Here is a 17,336-nt window from a genome sequence, read left to right on the forward strand (position 1 = left end):
TAACATGCTTAAGTATATAACATTTATATATTGTGTTTGCTGGGTTCTATAATATTTTTGTGCTGTGTAATTAAAACGTTCTATTAATACTAATTTTGTACATTTTCTCTACTTTTACTCGCAGACAAGGCATCGCACATACTCAGCAGAGTGAAGAGAGCCGTGTATGGCACAAGAGAGACAACAAGTGGCAGAATGTGCATTTTCATCGAAGCGCAGTGACGGGTCCGTCGCCATTTTCTTTCAATCACAAATAGATCGGCTAAGAGGACTGTCCCTGCTACCGCTCTCAGTGGACGCTTTTTGTCACCATAGAAAGCGAATTAATGAACGTTAGGAATACGGAGCACATATTCGGGCGTTCTTATACACACTTACATACACACACATACATACACACATACACACGCGCGCGCGCACGCATATAAATACACAGATGCGTATGCATATACACAAAAAGAGATATGTATATGAAAAAAGTTACATTACAAACAACGATGTAACATTCGAAAAAGAGGATAATATGCATATAAAACACACACATATACACATACATATACACGCACAATATACATAACACACTTACTTAAAAGTAGTACTAAGCGCGACAAACCGAAGCTGAAATATATGTCGTAACTGCCGGCATGTATTACTCGCTCCAGTACCTGTTCAGCGTACTTATTATCTACTTACTTATATTTATGCGTGCACTGCGCTACGTGTGCCTCAAAGCCTTGAGAAAAACTACACGCAAAAGCGAGATCAACTGAAACGTCAAAGTCGAGATCAAAATCAGTTGAAAACGCAAGTTGAAAGAGCGGAATCGATCGATCATCTAATGAGATTGTAAGGTAAATAGACATGCTTTTTGACTGTCAGTTGACAGAATTTGCAGCTGAGAGAGAGAGAGAGAGGGGGGGGGGGGGAATAAAAGGAAAATTTTGTTGCATATTTTTAATCGTTTATGTTCCAGTGTCTGCTTTTTTTCGTGATAGCAAATTTTTCTTTGATTTTTGAAGACAAGACTGTTTTGGTTAAGAGCAAAAGCGATTATTGCATTAATAAATATTAAAGAGAACAAATAAATTCTAGATGAAATATGTTAAATAAAATATCATGCGAGATTAATGTGAAAATGGAATCGCGAAAACAAGCACTTGCGTTGATAATATGTATCAACATCGTAATAGAACAGAAACCAAAAAAAGTAGCTGATAAAATGGAGCCGAAAGTCACGAAATTACACAATTTTATGCTCATTGGAACATCGAAGTTTTACTAATCGGCGAGATTAGAAACTAGTTTGAATATTGAAGATCAAAATTACATATTGTGAATAACTAAAAATTATCACGACCTATCGACGGAGAAAAAAAAACGTAATGCGATCGTAGCTATTTTAATAAGCAAAATTAGATAAGACATCGAGCACGTTTATACATTTCGCGACCAATTCACAAAGCAAATAGTTGCAAAATATTTTCGGAAAGACTACCCAATATAGAAAGTGAGATGTTATAATATCTTCTTACTGTAGTAGAGAAGATGATAAAACAAATTGTACACGAAAGCCATAGCAAAGGGAAATTTGGCAAAGATAGGATTAAGTTGAATCGAATTCTAGACATCTATGGATTCAGTCATCATGACAGACTTAGAAAAGGATGAAGAAGGAGAAGGCAACGAAGTGCCGACGCAGAGAGAAGATAAAGAACAGAAAAAACAGAAGTGACGTGATGTGCAAGGAGGTAGCAAATTGGAATCGCGGTTGAGAAGTTCGTGGCAAGCGATGAGAATAAAAGTACCGCCATGTTGATGTAGCCACTACAACGCAGTAAAAAAATTCTTCCAGGCAATTTCATTCTTCGATTTTTACTCTCGTTTTTCGTAACAGAGAGCAACGAGCTGCATCTATGCACGTGCACGCTTGCATACCAAAATATTACTGCTCCTGCAGCGAGATAGGAAACATCGATTAATTTTGGGGCGTTATCTCGTTTTTACATCATTAATAATAAGACTAAATGAGATTAAAATTTTTAAACAGTTAAGTTTGCGTATACTTCCGATGTGTTTTTTATACTCGATCTCTTCAAGAAATATTTAGAATATGGAATGAGCATTTTGTAATAAAATGAGATAAAGTTGCGACATAACTTAGAAAAAGAGAAAAAAAAGAGATACAGTATAAAAGAAACAGTATTCGCCACGCGTGGATAAACTTATAATATTTCTTATAGGTAAATCTTATCTAACAATGCGCAAGAAAGTCCTTCGAGCTTCGTATTTAATCTATGTAGTTGTAAGTTTGAGGTGTTATAAACTTCTACGAGATTAATTCTACGTTTTTTATCACGATTAGCAATGATGTTCGTGATATTATATATATATATACGACCAAGCAACTACAATTTGATATCAAATCTTTCATAATGTTGCTTTTGAATAACGAATATTATTGTGACTATAAATAGTAAATTTATAGCCAGCTTACATACTGTAAGACAGTTGCGATATATATACTGCGTTCACAAAAAGAACGATCACTCTCCGTGCAACTTTGGACAGAGTGGGAATTAGGTGGGAGAAAATTCGAGTGCAACTACTTAATGTGTTACTATCGTATTTTTTGGACTTGGCACATAATTTACTCTGCCATGAAGAATAGAAATAAGGAGACCAAACTATGTGTTTGAGATGTGCGATTCAAACCGAGACCCGGTAATAGTACCTATAGAGACTTATAAGTGGCATTGTAATCACAAGGTGCCCTGTTTCAACTAATACAAAAGTCCATGCACCGTCTACGTGTAGAGAGAAGTTATGTGTATGTGTGAGGCCGAATTCATACCTTGACAGAAAAACAGAAACCAATCAGAATCGCGTTGATAGTAAGCTTATTATAGGTAGTCAACTTGGTAGTAGTAAACTTACTAACCAACGCGAGTTCTGATTGGCTTTTCTGTCAAGGTGTGAATTCGACCTGAGTCCCGTGAGACAAAAGCGCAACCTTGCGGAGCTTGATAAACTACATGTAGGCTTGACATTCAGTCGCACATTTCGAAGACCCGTACGGAGACCCGACGCATACACACACAAAAACACGTACACGTCGTAATTAACAATTTTTACCAGTTGATGGCCGTTTTACGTGGATGCGTACAGGTGCCACACAATACAAAGAAGAAGAAGAAGTCGCACATTTCGATAATTTCTCCATGCTAGTTCGGTCTCCTTATCTCTATTTTTCATGCTCTCTGCAAATAAATTGCGCGCGGGCTTTCTCTGCGGTTTTCTCTTGGATCTGGCTTGCAGAATCCGTTTGGCAGCGTAGAGAGAGAAAAATGAATAGTCGCAATCAGTCGGGATCTATCCGCGAACCGGACGAAATGCGTGATCGTTCTCTTTGTGAACGCAGTATATAATAGGTTATATCTCGCTGCGGGAAATATTTTTTCGCCGCGCGCGCGCGCACGCACACATGTAAACACACACACGCACGCGCACACACATTCACACACGCACACACATATCGATGCGCGAATACCAATTGCAAAACATAACGTACAATTGCCTAGAGAGAGAAGCGATTGCGCGTTTTAACCTCATTTTTACCTCATTGTCAAATTGGTAAAATTAGCGGTGATGTGCACTCGCACGCACGCACGCACGCACACACACACACACACACACACACACACACACACACACACACACACACACACACACACACACACACACACACACACACACACACACACACACACACACACACGCACGCACGCACGCACGCACGCACACACGCACACACGCACACACGCACGCACGCACGCACGCACGCACGCACGCACGCACACGCACGCACGCACGCACGCACGCACGCACGCACGCACGCACGCACGCACGCACGCACGCACGCACGCACGCACGCACGCACGCACGCACACACGCACGCACCACACACACACACACACACACACACACACAAACAAACACACACACACACACACACACACACACACTTAGCTAATTTAAATAAGCGCTGCCGCAAACTCATATGATGGTCGAACACACAAAAATCAAGATACACACACATCATACAGTTATAATCGATTTTGCAGATATAATTGTTTTTATCCTGCTTTTTTAATTAAACATCATAATTTTACTTATCTGAGATATATAATATATACTATATCTTAAAGTACATGTAGGTAAACACACAATTAATATATGAATGATGAAATATCATAAAGCAAAATCTCTCAAAATCAGCAATAAAAAGAGGGATAAAAGAAAAAACTCGATAAAACCGATCAAACGCATTGATAATTTATGCTTTCTCTCTCTCACTCTCTCTCTCTCTCTGTCTCTCCCTCCCCCTCTTTCTCGCCCCCCTCCTCTCTCTCTCCCTCCCTCTTTCTCTCCCTCCCTCTCTCTCTTTGCATTATTAATGTTATATATATGAGCATATATTTATTAACTTACTTGAAGAACGTAAAGAGAAAAATGATATGTAAACATCAAAGACACAAGTCGCGATGCAACGAGTGGATTTATTCACTGCGAAATTAGAAGTTAAATAGATCTTTACCTCAGATAATCGCGAAAATCCAAACGTTTTCTGAATTTCTTCATTAATATAACGAATCTTTCTATACCATTCGTACATTCTCTATTACTATTATAACATATGCGTAATAATAATGTAATTTTGATGAATGAATGGAAACGAAGAATCTCTCCTGCGAGCAATCAGGAAGAAATTTTGCCATCTTGTTATCGCACACTTACACACATACATACACATACACACATACATATAAACATATTTATATATATGATATCCTAAAATCACCGGATGTTCTTTTAATAACAGTTTTTCTGGCGAATTTGATGACAATTTTTCTCAGAGAAAATGTATATATAATTTTGAATTATAGACGATTGAAAAAGAAAAGTTTTTCATAAACTAAAATTTGTAAACTAAACTTTACAGAGTCAAAAAATTAATACATCTTTTTTGTTAATTACAGATGGAATCTACTTTAATAATTTTATAAAAATTAATTTATTAAAAATTTAAATTTAAGGCTTAAAGTCACAATGATATATGTAATGGCAAAAACTGAGAATTAATAAAAAATGGTGATCTTTCTGCACATTTTTGCTGAAAAAAATCGTCTAGAAATTAGCCAGAAGATCTGTTAAAAGATAGCTTTTTCATACTGACGCCCGATGCTCATTTTTAGCGTCAAGAAACGTCATATGACCAAACATAAATTGATATCTTTAGTTTTTAAGTATATCTTTATTAAGTCGATAGGAGTGATAGTGTAAACTCCGAATTGATCTTGGAAACCTTGCGCGATGACAATGCGAATCTCTGGCTTCAAGGTTACCAATGTCGAGAATAAAATTCTCAGTCTCTATGTTAGGTGTATGTTCATACACGTATGAACTTTATTGCATTGCTCGCATGGACGCATCGTAAAGAGGAAGAATAGAAAAGAATTGACAATCATGCTCCTTGTTCTATCATACTGATGATATATGCGAAACATCGATAACAATTAGAGCTAAATCGTATATTCCTTCAAGCTTGAAAAGTTCTGACTTCTTAAGGCAAAAAACAGTAATGCAACAAGGTTAATGAACGTTTACTTTTTATGATTTTTATGTTTATGCATATACATATATATATATATATATATATATATATATATATATATATATATGTATACGTATATATTTTAAGTATATATATATATATATATATATATATATATATATATATATATAAATATATACGTATTATACATATGTATGAATTGTAGCTAAAAATTATATTATTTGTTTCAAGAATGTATGATGGTGAATAATATTAGTAAAATAAGCGAATAACAAATATACATTATGTAACACGGGTATTTGTTAGACTTGATAACTTGTTGCTTTCTCACTCATTGATATTTCATGTATCATCAGTTGGATAGAAAGACAAGGTTAGCACGACTGCCAATTCTTGTTTGACATTATCTTCTAGCAATTGCTACGGTTTTATAAATTTGTCAAATTTGTTATCTTGATCTCTCTCTTCGATTATGCCAATATTGTCGTGTAAGTGCATTTGTTGTGTAAATATTAATAACGCGAAAGTGTAATAACAGGTAATGGTTCAGTATAAGATGTTCAGTCTTGTTACGTTAGAATTCAACGGAACGCTATTTTGTACACTGTACGATAATTGTCGATTAATGTCACTGTATTTTTTTTAAATGTCAAAGTACGTGCGCAACGACGATTTGCCAACAGCTATCAATCGCCTGCTTGTACAGAAGAGAGGAATTTCGCATTGCTAATTGGCCAGTTGCACATTAGAACTGTCTCATTGATCAATTGTATTGATTACTTTAGGCATCAATCGATATTTATAGATGTGCGTTATCGGATTGTGTGTTGACGGGACTCTCCTATAGAATAGCATCGCAGTATGTTTTAACTTCTCGTTTAAATGAAAACGGAAGTTTAATTAGTTTATTATATTTGTGTGGGAACAGCGTTTAACGCAGCTAGAGATCCTTTCAGGTGTGGCAGCAACTTTTGATTGCTTTATCACGTCTTTTTTCTGAATTTTTTATTATCATAAAACGTAGCAATCGAATTAATATTTTTATATATTTAATAAAATTTTTTAAATATTTTAAATATTGAAGATTTACATTTTTATTCATTAAATTAAGCTTTATAAATATTTTGGGAATATCTTCATGATATATCTCTTTGTTGACGAATTATTGTAGAGCTATGTAGACAATCATTTTTTTAAATAACTATTTTACACTACTTACTAAAACGTCGAATTTTAAAAATAAGGATTACATTGTATATCTTATTCTCTCTTATATAAGTTGGATGTAAAAACGAATCTTCCCTTATAGCCAAACTTTTAAATCTATAATATCAGACTATGCATGAATATTGAAGATTAAAAATTAAAGATTATCTTTGATAAGATAAAGACTATCTCTGATAGAGGATCTCTAGGCGCAATATATATATATTATTGATTCCTCACCTTCCCTTGTTATTAATGACGGCTGAACGTGGTATGATCACTGAATTATACATTGGAAAGCTCAGTGCATGCCACTGACAATGAGAAGCCGGACACGAAAAAAAGTTAGGTAGCAAAAATATGCTTTTCTTTTTTTCTCTGTCTAGTATAATATTAAAAAAATATATGGGATAATTTTTCCCTTTTGTCTCGTTTTTTCTATTTATATAAGTATTTCAGTATAGTATAGAGTTCACTCGCTACAGTTGGCTGACTTATGGCTTTTTTGGGCTGTGTTGTTCGTGAGTTTGTTAAGTTACAATACTGCAGATTAAATAACAAGATTCTGATCTGAATCGTATATCTATTTCTAACTTTCTAGCAATAATATTGCGATTGTTATAACATGAACCGATCGATATATTGTCATTAAAAAAAGTTATACAAATTTATATTAGAGTAAAATAATCTCGTATTTAATTTGCAAAACTATTATTATACTTCAAACTTGTAGACAATACATTTTGAATAAGTTATAAGTTATAGTTATAAGCCATATTATTATAATTACAGAATATATATACAGGGTGTCCTGTTCATTTAGCTATTTTACTCTTTTATAATTTTTTATGCAGAATATTACATGGAATCTATTTACTTAAAACACTAAGATAGTTCTATGTATTTAAAAAAATTAAGTTGATCTTGAAATGATCTTTAAAAACGCCATTTAAGAACAAACTGATAAGGCTAATATAAATAGATTTTTTTATCTCTCTAACTTTTATTATTATATAACTCTATAACTTTTATTTTTTTAACGGTTTTTTATAAAATTTATATTTTTTGATACATTTCGCCGTCTTGACTTTTTGGAACACCCTATATATCTATGTGTAGATTTAAATATGGATTATATATATATATATATATATATATATATATATATATATATATATATACAGGGTGTCCCAGAACTAGCGGTTTAATGGCAGATTCCTGGTATCATTTGGAGACGATTTTTCCTTAGTGAAAATGTTGAGGGAGGCCATCATTTTTAGCATGTTCCCAATTTTTGTTATTATGTATTTTTATAATTAAGCCTTATATTAAAATTCTGTTAATGCAAATTATCTAAAATTAATTGAAGAATGTAGTTCTGTTAATATTTTATTTTCACAAGGTTTAAAAGCTTTTATTTTCAACCGTTTATAATTCAAAAATTATTGATGTCTCGATATTTTCGTTGAGGAAAAATCGTCTCCGAATGATACCAGGAATTTGCCATTAAAAACTTTTCCGCTAGTTCTGAGACATCCTGTGTGTATATATATACAGGGTGTCCCATAATTCGCGAACCACCGCGAATGGACAGATAGAGCGTGTTAAACTGAATAGAAAAGTCCTGTATCATTTTGTGTGTGTGTGTGTGTGTGTGTGTGTGTGCGATATTCGCAATAATTATTGAGTTATTAACTAAAATATCTAAACGAATGAGCGGGTAGAAAGCGGTAGGCCGGACTCGGTGTGCATGTCGGATGACTTATTTGTTATATGCCGCTTAGTATCAAAAGTATCATCTTACTTTTCGGCGCCACTACATTGGTCGCCGCTCGCTGCATGACGTCGCCTCTCGATCAAATAATGCTTTCTACCTGCTTATTCGTTTAGATATTTTAATAAATAACTCAATAATTATTGCGAATATCGCAAAATGATACAGGACTTTTCTATTCAGTTTAACACGCTCTACTTGCCCATTCGCGGTGGTTTGCGAATTATGGGACACCCTATATATATATATATATATACATGTATATGCACGTACATACACGTGTATAGATTTAAATATGACTGATCTCCCCACTACTCATTACGTGATTTATTTTATTAAGTTTGCTTCTTTCGGAAGTAAAGCCAGATGCTATTGGAAATCATTCCCATTTTTTCAAAAGAAGAATTAGAATAGCATCCTGTTAGAAAATCAAATTTTAACCTATTGGCATCAACAATTCTTTTTTATAATTTTTATATTTTATAATTTGTTTTCATATATGTATATAAAACTATTAAAGATTTTTTATAAAGGCGATTAATATTTGAGAAGAATCCTTAAAATATTTAAAAAATTTATGCCAGTTTATAATTATACACATATTGTATAAAAAAACTTATTCCGTAAATAAATTAAATATCCTGCAATATAAATCAATAACAGCTATTAGAAAATATTAATATTTTAAATATCGCTTCTTAAATTAATTGCCTGTATTGGGTTGACCAATAATTTACCTCTTTTTTGAGTCAAAATCCTAGAGATGAAATATTTATATTTTAAGAGATCTTTAATACGTAATTCATTGTTTTTTTGCGCAACTAGTTATTTTTCAGATAATTTCACGATACTATGTTTTCGTAGACTTTCCATCTTTCTGAGGGACAACTATTCTGGATTTTACAGGCCTCCAGCAAAGTAAAGTTCTTTTTATTAAGGGAATTTTATAAAGATCAGAATAAGTAAAAATCTGACGGTGCTATATCAGATGAATGACAGATGATAAAATATCCCAATCAAACTGCATCAATTTTTGTCTACAAAGAGATAGAATAAGAGTGCAAGGAATAAGATTTGGTTTATCTGGCGTTATTTTGATAAAAGATGTGACATACTTCCGATTGGCCAACTCCGGAGACTTCTAATCGATTGTTGTCTTTAATTGGTCTAATTGAGAGTATTTAGCTAAATCAATTGTTTTATTGTTTGGGAGAAACTCATAATAGACGATTTTCTTAAAATGTCACCAAAACATGATTTTTGCCAGACTTGCAAATTGGCTTTTGAAATTGTTTTTTCACCTCACAGTGTTGTATGTACGTTCACTTTTCGTCGCTTCTAATTATTCGTAAAAATAGATTGATTCATCATGAATCGCTTATAGAGATTCGGTCCATTATTTATTTTTTTTTTCTTATATCATGACCCAAACATCGTACTAATTTAACTAAGTGTGTTCAAGTTTGTACTTTTTGCTACATTTCAATATTTTTAGTATCTCTACTATTTTCCGTGTTGGCATTTATTATTGAGAAAAAATAAATATGTATATATGAATAAACAAGTGCTAATGACGTCGTTCAAGGTTAATTGTGCCATTTTCTAAAGAATAAAAGGAAATTATTGGCCAACCCAATACAAAAAAATGTATTATATATATATATATATATATATATATATATATATATATACATATATATATATATTATATGCAATTATTTTAGACATGTTATTCAAATATATTTTAAAAAATGTTGTATATTTATAAATTCGAATTTCAGATTCATAATGTGACAGATTGAACATCATGTACTTATTATTGTTAGTCACTGTGTATCACTTAGTTATGTTTTCACACTATCAGCCACTACTAATACAATAGATATTCTTATGCGACAATATTAGTGCAATTATTCTCTTTAATAAAAGATATTAAGAAACTATATATAAAAAGATATAATAACAGAATAATTATTACCAGATGGAAAAATCTATATATAATAAAAAATAAATATATATAAATACTTTAAAGTTTATTTATACTTTTATAATTATATTTTTAATTATTCTTTGAATTCTCTCCTTTATATTTCCCCTTTATAATTTTATATAATATATTATACAGTTTATGCAATCAATTAAATTTTACGTCATGCTGCACTATTTTTTTGTGATACAATAAGTGCGAAAACAGCAAGTGACCGAATTTAGAAGACATGTTACCGATTGTTTGTTCATTCTGTTAACTATTCATTCCAGTGTTATTATACCTCTTTGTACAATATTCAATTACACTTATCATGTTTGGTTCAACAATTTGTACATATTGTATGTATGTATACAAAGTGTTAAGAAAAACTATTCAACTTTCATATGATAAATAATATATACAGTATGAGTAAAAAAATTTTAGTCAACATATGTATATGTCTAAGTCTTTTACTTAGTATTATATGTATAATACCATATAAATGTTGAATGATTCTTTTTCTCTACATATATACAGAGTGAGCCATTTTAATCAACGCACGTAAATATCTCGTATAGTAAGCAAGATGGAAAAAAATGTTTCGAACAAAAGTTTTTTGACTGTGAGGGGAACATAAAATGATGTTATGATTTGACCTTGTATAATCATTTAAAGGTCACATGAAGGTCACCTTCAATTTCTTAAATGAAATCTGCTATTTTTCATTACATATATATTCTTATAGCTTATCTAAAGAGCGTTCAAAAATTCTATAATAAAGTGTTGTTTAATGAAGTACTTTTCAAATTATTAAAGTTTAAAGTTTACAATTTTTTGGCATAAAATGTAAAATATCTTGTAAAATGTTTAATTCAAATCAATGACACCATCTTATGTCCCCCTCATAATCAAAAAACTTTTGTTTGAGACATTTTTTTCCATCTGGCTTACTATACGAGATATTTACGTGCGTTGATTAAAATGCCTCATCCTGTATAACACTCTGTATATATATACCGGGTGTCCGGTGACTCGCGTTTTACACGTTAATGAGAGATTCCTGAGGCAATTTGCAGACGATTTTTCCTCAGCGAAAACGATGAGAAAGGTCGTCATTTTTTTAATGTTCTCAATTTTTGAAATCATGTATCTATGTAACTAAGCCTTAAATGAAAATTCCATTACAGTAAATTTTACCTGAAATTAAGTAAAAAATGTAGTTTTGTTAATAATTTATTTCTACAAGGCTTAGTTTATAAAAAAAATTTTATTTTTAATCATTTATAATTCAAAAATTATTGGTGCCTGAACATTTTCGCTGAGGAAAAATCATCTCCAAATCGCCTCAGAAATCTCTCATTAATGTGTTAAACGCAAGTCACCCTGTATATACAGTACTGGCCAAAATTATATTACACACAGTATAACATATAATGAATTATAACTCAATGTTATACCAACCTTCAAAACATATTATGATTTGATACAGATGAGTGCACTTTAAAACATGTTATGCTGAAAAAATTAAAAGATAATATAATTTTGACCGGTACTGTATACAGGGTGTCCCATAATTCGCGAACCACCGCGAATGGGCAGATAGAGCGTGTTAAACTGAATAGAAAAGTCCTGTATCATTTTGCGATATTCGCAATAATTATTGAGTTATTTATTAAAATATCTAAACGAATAAGCAGGTAGAAAGCATTATTTGATACAGAGGCGGCGTCATGCAGCGAGCGGCGAGCAATGTACTGGCGCCGAAAAGTAAGATGATACTTTTGATACTAAGCAGCATATAACAAATAAGTCATCCGAAATCCACACCGAGTCCGGCCTACCGCTTTCTACCCGCTCATTCGTTTAGATATTTTAGTTAATAACTCAATAATTATTGCGAATATCGCAAAATGATACAGGACTTTTCTATTCAGTTTAACACGCTCTATCTGCCCATTCGCGGTGGTTCGCGAATTATGGGACACCCTGTATATATATATATATATATATATATAGTATATGTAGCATAGAAAACTGTACATATATATATATATATATATATAGAATATATATATACATAGAAAACTGTACATATATATATATATATATATATATATATATATATATATATATATATATGTACAGTTTTCTATGCTACAAAAAGCCGAAAAGCATTTTTGATCCAAATCTCGAACAGAATGATATATTTTGGGGTAATTATTGAAAATGTTACCTGTTTTTATTAATTATTTTAATTTTGACGTATATTATATTAGGTAAAATCTTGAATCACGTATCCTTTGAATCACATTACGAACTTTTCTAGTTTCTGAGATATTTTACTTCAAAATTTTTACTCTTTAAACTTAAAAATAACATCAATTAAAATTAATATCAATCAAAATTAATATTTGTCGCTAGTGGTGAAAATATGCTTAAACGACTTGACTACGACGTAACTAGCAATTTTATTTGATTATTTCACGACGTTTCGACCATTTGGTTGTGGTCCTTTTCAAGTGAAATTTCATCAATTAAACCGAGGTTAACATAACATCACACCGGTGTTATTTGAAATCGAAAGTTAAACGTTAAAAGAGGAACACGTCCCATCGTTATGATGTTAAAAGTTAAAAATTAAAAGAGGAACACGTCCCATCGTTATGATGTTTCGTCAACGACAGTCGTTAAAATTGCTAGTTACGTCGTAGTCAAGTCGTTTAAGCTTAAAAATAACAAATAACATATCTTAAGTATAATAGGTAAATAGTCTTATTATCACCTTTATAACTTTGACTTTGACATATCGTATTTAAAAACAAATGTATTATAATTTCATAAATTTGCAATACTGCGAAAAAAATCTGACCTAACACTGTGTGTAACTCAAACCTAATTTTAATTTTAAAAATTAGTTTAGATTAAATTAGAATTTTTCCGGAACAGGGTTATAAGAGAAGAGAAAGAACCCCTCCACACACATGTCTATACATATTTTGAAATAAAATAATAAAATACAAGTTTTCCTTTGTACTCAAAATTTGTATAATTGCATGTCAAAAGTTGTTTAAGGATTGACAGAAATAGATAATTTGTCGACAATATAGTATAATAATCACAGAAGACAAAAAAGTATGCAAATAAAAAATGTCAACAAAGAAGTATAAATAATATGCAGTACGAAAAAATGAATATAATTAAGAATAAAAATCTAATGTTTCTTATATATATGTATATAATTTTATATATGTCGTATAAACTTATAAATCTCGTATCTTAGAAAAAATTCGCAACGTGATTCAAAGTATATTTATCAGAATTCTATCGTCTATAAATCTATAAGTCTAAAAGTCTATGTGACTTTAACGATTATAAAAATCAATATCATTAGTGAAGTAAACTTTTCAATAATTACCTCTTTTGGCTTTGATCTAATGTTATCGAAACTTCGTATCATCTACGCTGCGTAACAGAAGGACAAAGATAGTGCGATTATTTTTTTCATTCTTGTTTATTTAGTCAAGTCTATTCGAATATTTTGCCAAGTATCTGCTACAATTTGTAGCTACTATTTGTCAGCAGAAAAGTTACAAATTTAATATAGAATCTATTAATTTCGATTACGGTAGCAGATTGTCAACAGAACTTTAATAGAGAACTGATTACATAATCTGTCGTCTGATGCAGATTGTGCTTTTACCATTAATCTATCAGATTCTTTGAACAGTTCTGCAGGTCCATGCTACAAGCCTAATGTTGACACAATTGATATCAATTGTGCTAACAACTTCAGGAATACTTCTGAGTAAATTCGTTGTCAATCTACTAGCATATTGCGCACATTTTGCTTGTGGGTGTCTAACATTATTTTTCAACAATCAGTGCCATGTGTTTCATATAAATATTTTTAAACCAAAGTAAGAAAGTTGATTGCCAGTAAGATTAAACCAATGGGAAAATATTTAAACGACCAACTGGCTATTATTAATGGTGTTAATTTATTTGTGCAGCAATGCTTCAACCCTGAATTGGGTCCTCTTCAGGCTAATCAATACAAAGAAAATTACAAATTATATAATACAATCATATAAAAAACTTAAATAAATGATATACAGAGAACAAAGTCAAAAAATAAAACCGAAATAATATAATAAAACCGAAGGACAACTTTCTTCGGTAGATATATTAATTATTTCTCTAGCTACCCTCATAAATATAAAGTTAGTACAATTTTAAGTCTTACAGACAGGGCCATCTTACTATCGGATGAACAATTTCATCAAGATAACATTTTATTAGTTAAACAAATTCTTTCAAATAATTGTTATCCGTCACATGTGTTTATATATATATATAATCCAGTTATTAAAAAAAGAATGAAATATCTTAATTCAATTAAAGATGAACATATAACAAAAAATAGAAATAAAATTGACGTCTCTAAATTTGTAATTTTTTCATACGTTAAAGGATTAAATGAGGAAGTTCATCATGTGCTCAATAATCATAGTCTTGATATTTTATAAACGGTTCCTAACAGACTCAATAGCATAATAAAAAAAGAGAAAGACAAACTTTTAACAAAAGAACGAACGTCGTTTATAAAATTGATTGCAAGGATTGCTTGGCATGTTACATTGGTCAAACTAAACGCCATTTAGAAAAGCGTATTAAAGAGCATCGCAACAATATTAAAAAGCATGAAAGTAATTATTCGGTGATCAGCAATCATAGAGTTACTCGCAATCACGATTTTAATTAAGAGTCAGTGTCCATTTTGCATAATGAATGTAATACCAGATAAAAGAGAAATCTATGAAATGATTTTTATTCTGATCACTGTCAGTTAATGTTAAATCATGTTGAAGTGCATACGTGATAGTAAAGAACGATTTCATTCGTTTTATATCGCTTCATGGTGAACATTGTTAACATCACGTTTGTGAACAAATACCTACTATCTCGTTGTTTAATATGTATTAATTAACATTGACGTTTAACATCAGGTTACTTTTTATTTATTAACTTTGATAATTTTTTATATTTATTATTATATATTTTTTGACTTTGTTCTCTGTATATCATTTATTTGAGTTCTTTATATGATTGTATTATATAATTTGTAATTTTCTTTGTATTGATTAGCCTGAAGAGACCCAATTCAGGGTCGAAACGTTGCTGCACAAATAATTTAACACCATTAATAATAGCTAGTTGGTCGTTTATATAATATTTTCCCATAAATATTTTTGCATATATATCGTATCCAAGGAAAGAACGTACATCGGCGCATAGTGAGTACATGACATAAAAGTGAATAGAGCGTGGCGTGCTATGTTCACAGTAACATATACATATGTATACATATAAATACATAAAAATACATATTTGGAGGAATCGATCTAACTAAACAAATATATACGAAGCATACCATTAGATGTAGGACCAAGAACAAAATCGAAAAGTCCTGAGTCATTTATTGATCTGAGCTTTCTTTTTGACGCTTAAAATTGTTAAAGTTTGCCAATCAGTGCGTGGCTATAACGTGTCATATTCGTTGCCAGCACTGACAAGTTACATAAATAGTAGAGGTGAAGATCGTGGATGGAAGTCTGCGCGAAACGGATAAGTTTTCATCCAACCGATGCACGTTCTCTCTTTGGATATAGTACACATATATGATTATATCACGCGCAATACAAAAGAGAGAAAGACGGATCAAAGATAGTGTCTCTCTTTGTCATACGATCAGTATGACATGAAAACTTCTCTTCATAATTGTACTTTCAATTATGCCTTTCGTACATATTATCCTCATTCTATATATTCTGTCTCGACAAAATTATATCCTAAATTTTTTATATCCCTTAAAATCTTTTTTGTGTATTCCTTACAATGCTAAAAAAGTTGCAAAAAGCTAGATTTTGAAATTTAACTTTTAAAAATTAATAACAAATTATATATGTACATTGATTGCATTCTACATTTCAGATTCGATGACATCTCATTTTGTATATTCCGTATCAAGAAAACTATGTTTTTATATCAAAGAGAATATTTTTTTATATATTCTTTAAACTTAGGATTTGTACTAGAAAAAGCTGGATTTTGCAATTTGATTCTTAAAAATTTATAATAATGAGAAAACAAATTTGCATTATTTAAATTGAGGTCATTTTAACTCGTGACTAATTGTACGCTGTTTGATTATATAATTAATGTTTTTGTAATTTTTTATTGAAAAAAATCACTTTTTAGTTCAAAGGAGTAAATACTGGAGTCGGTTACGAATCTCATAACCAAAACATTATTCTTTTCATATTTTGCCCGTAACATCCAGAAAACGAGTTTGCAATTTACGACTCTCCGTGAAAGTCATAGTCTTTTCTATCGATCATTAAAAGGACATCTGATTTTGAGATATCCTAGGTACACACGCACACGTACACACGAGTGCGCGCACGCACGCACGCACGCATGTACGCGCACGCGCGCGCACACACACACACACACACACACACACACAAATATATTACATATATTACATATATAAACATATTATATATGTATACAGAATATCGCACAACCTCCGTAATATTTTAATAATATTTTAGAAGTAAAATAGAATCAAAAATCTTAATACAAAAATATTTTAATCAGGCTACAATTGTTTTTGAATCATAAGTGAAAGTTTGCAAATGGATATCACGTAGAATTTGCACGCTCAGACCCCCAACTAACACATTTATATAAAA

At 31.3% G+C, this 17,336-nt stretch overlaps 1 protein-coding gene across 13 annotated transcripts in view; it reads left to right on the forward strand.

The window, feature by feature from the left end:
* CaMKII (Calcium/calmodulin-dependent protein kinase II) overlaps nt 1–3,740 on the forward strand; it is a 205,810-nt gene extending 202,070 nt beyond the window's left edge. For all 13 annotated transcript variants that reach the window (XM_085488162.1, XM_029301442.2, XM_029301443.2 and 10 more), the window contains one exon: nt 125–3,740. In XM_085488162.1, the coding sequence (XP_085344288.1) occupies nt 125–257 (133 nt within the window). In that variant the 3' untranslated portion in view covers nt 258–3,740. The remainder of the gene's footprint in view (nt 1–124) is intronic.
* Nucleotides 3,741–17,336: the final 13,596 nt, after the last annotated feature.

Source organism: Nylanderia fulva, unplaced genomic scaffold, assembly GCF_048542155.1.
Source record: "Nylanderia fulva isolate GAGA-0341 unplaced genomic scaffold, ASM4854215v1 Scaffold64, whole genome shotgun sequence".
In the NCBI taxonomy this organism is placed as follows: Eukaryota; Metazoa; Arthropoda; class Insecta; order Hymenoptera; family Formicidae; genus Nylanderia; species Nylanderia fulva.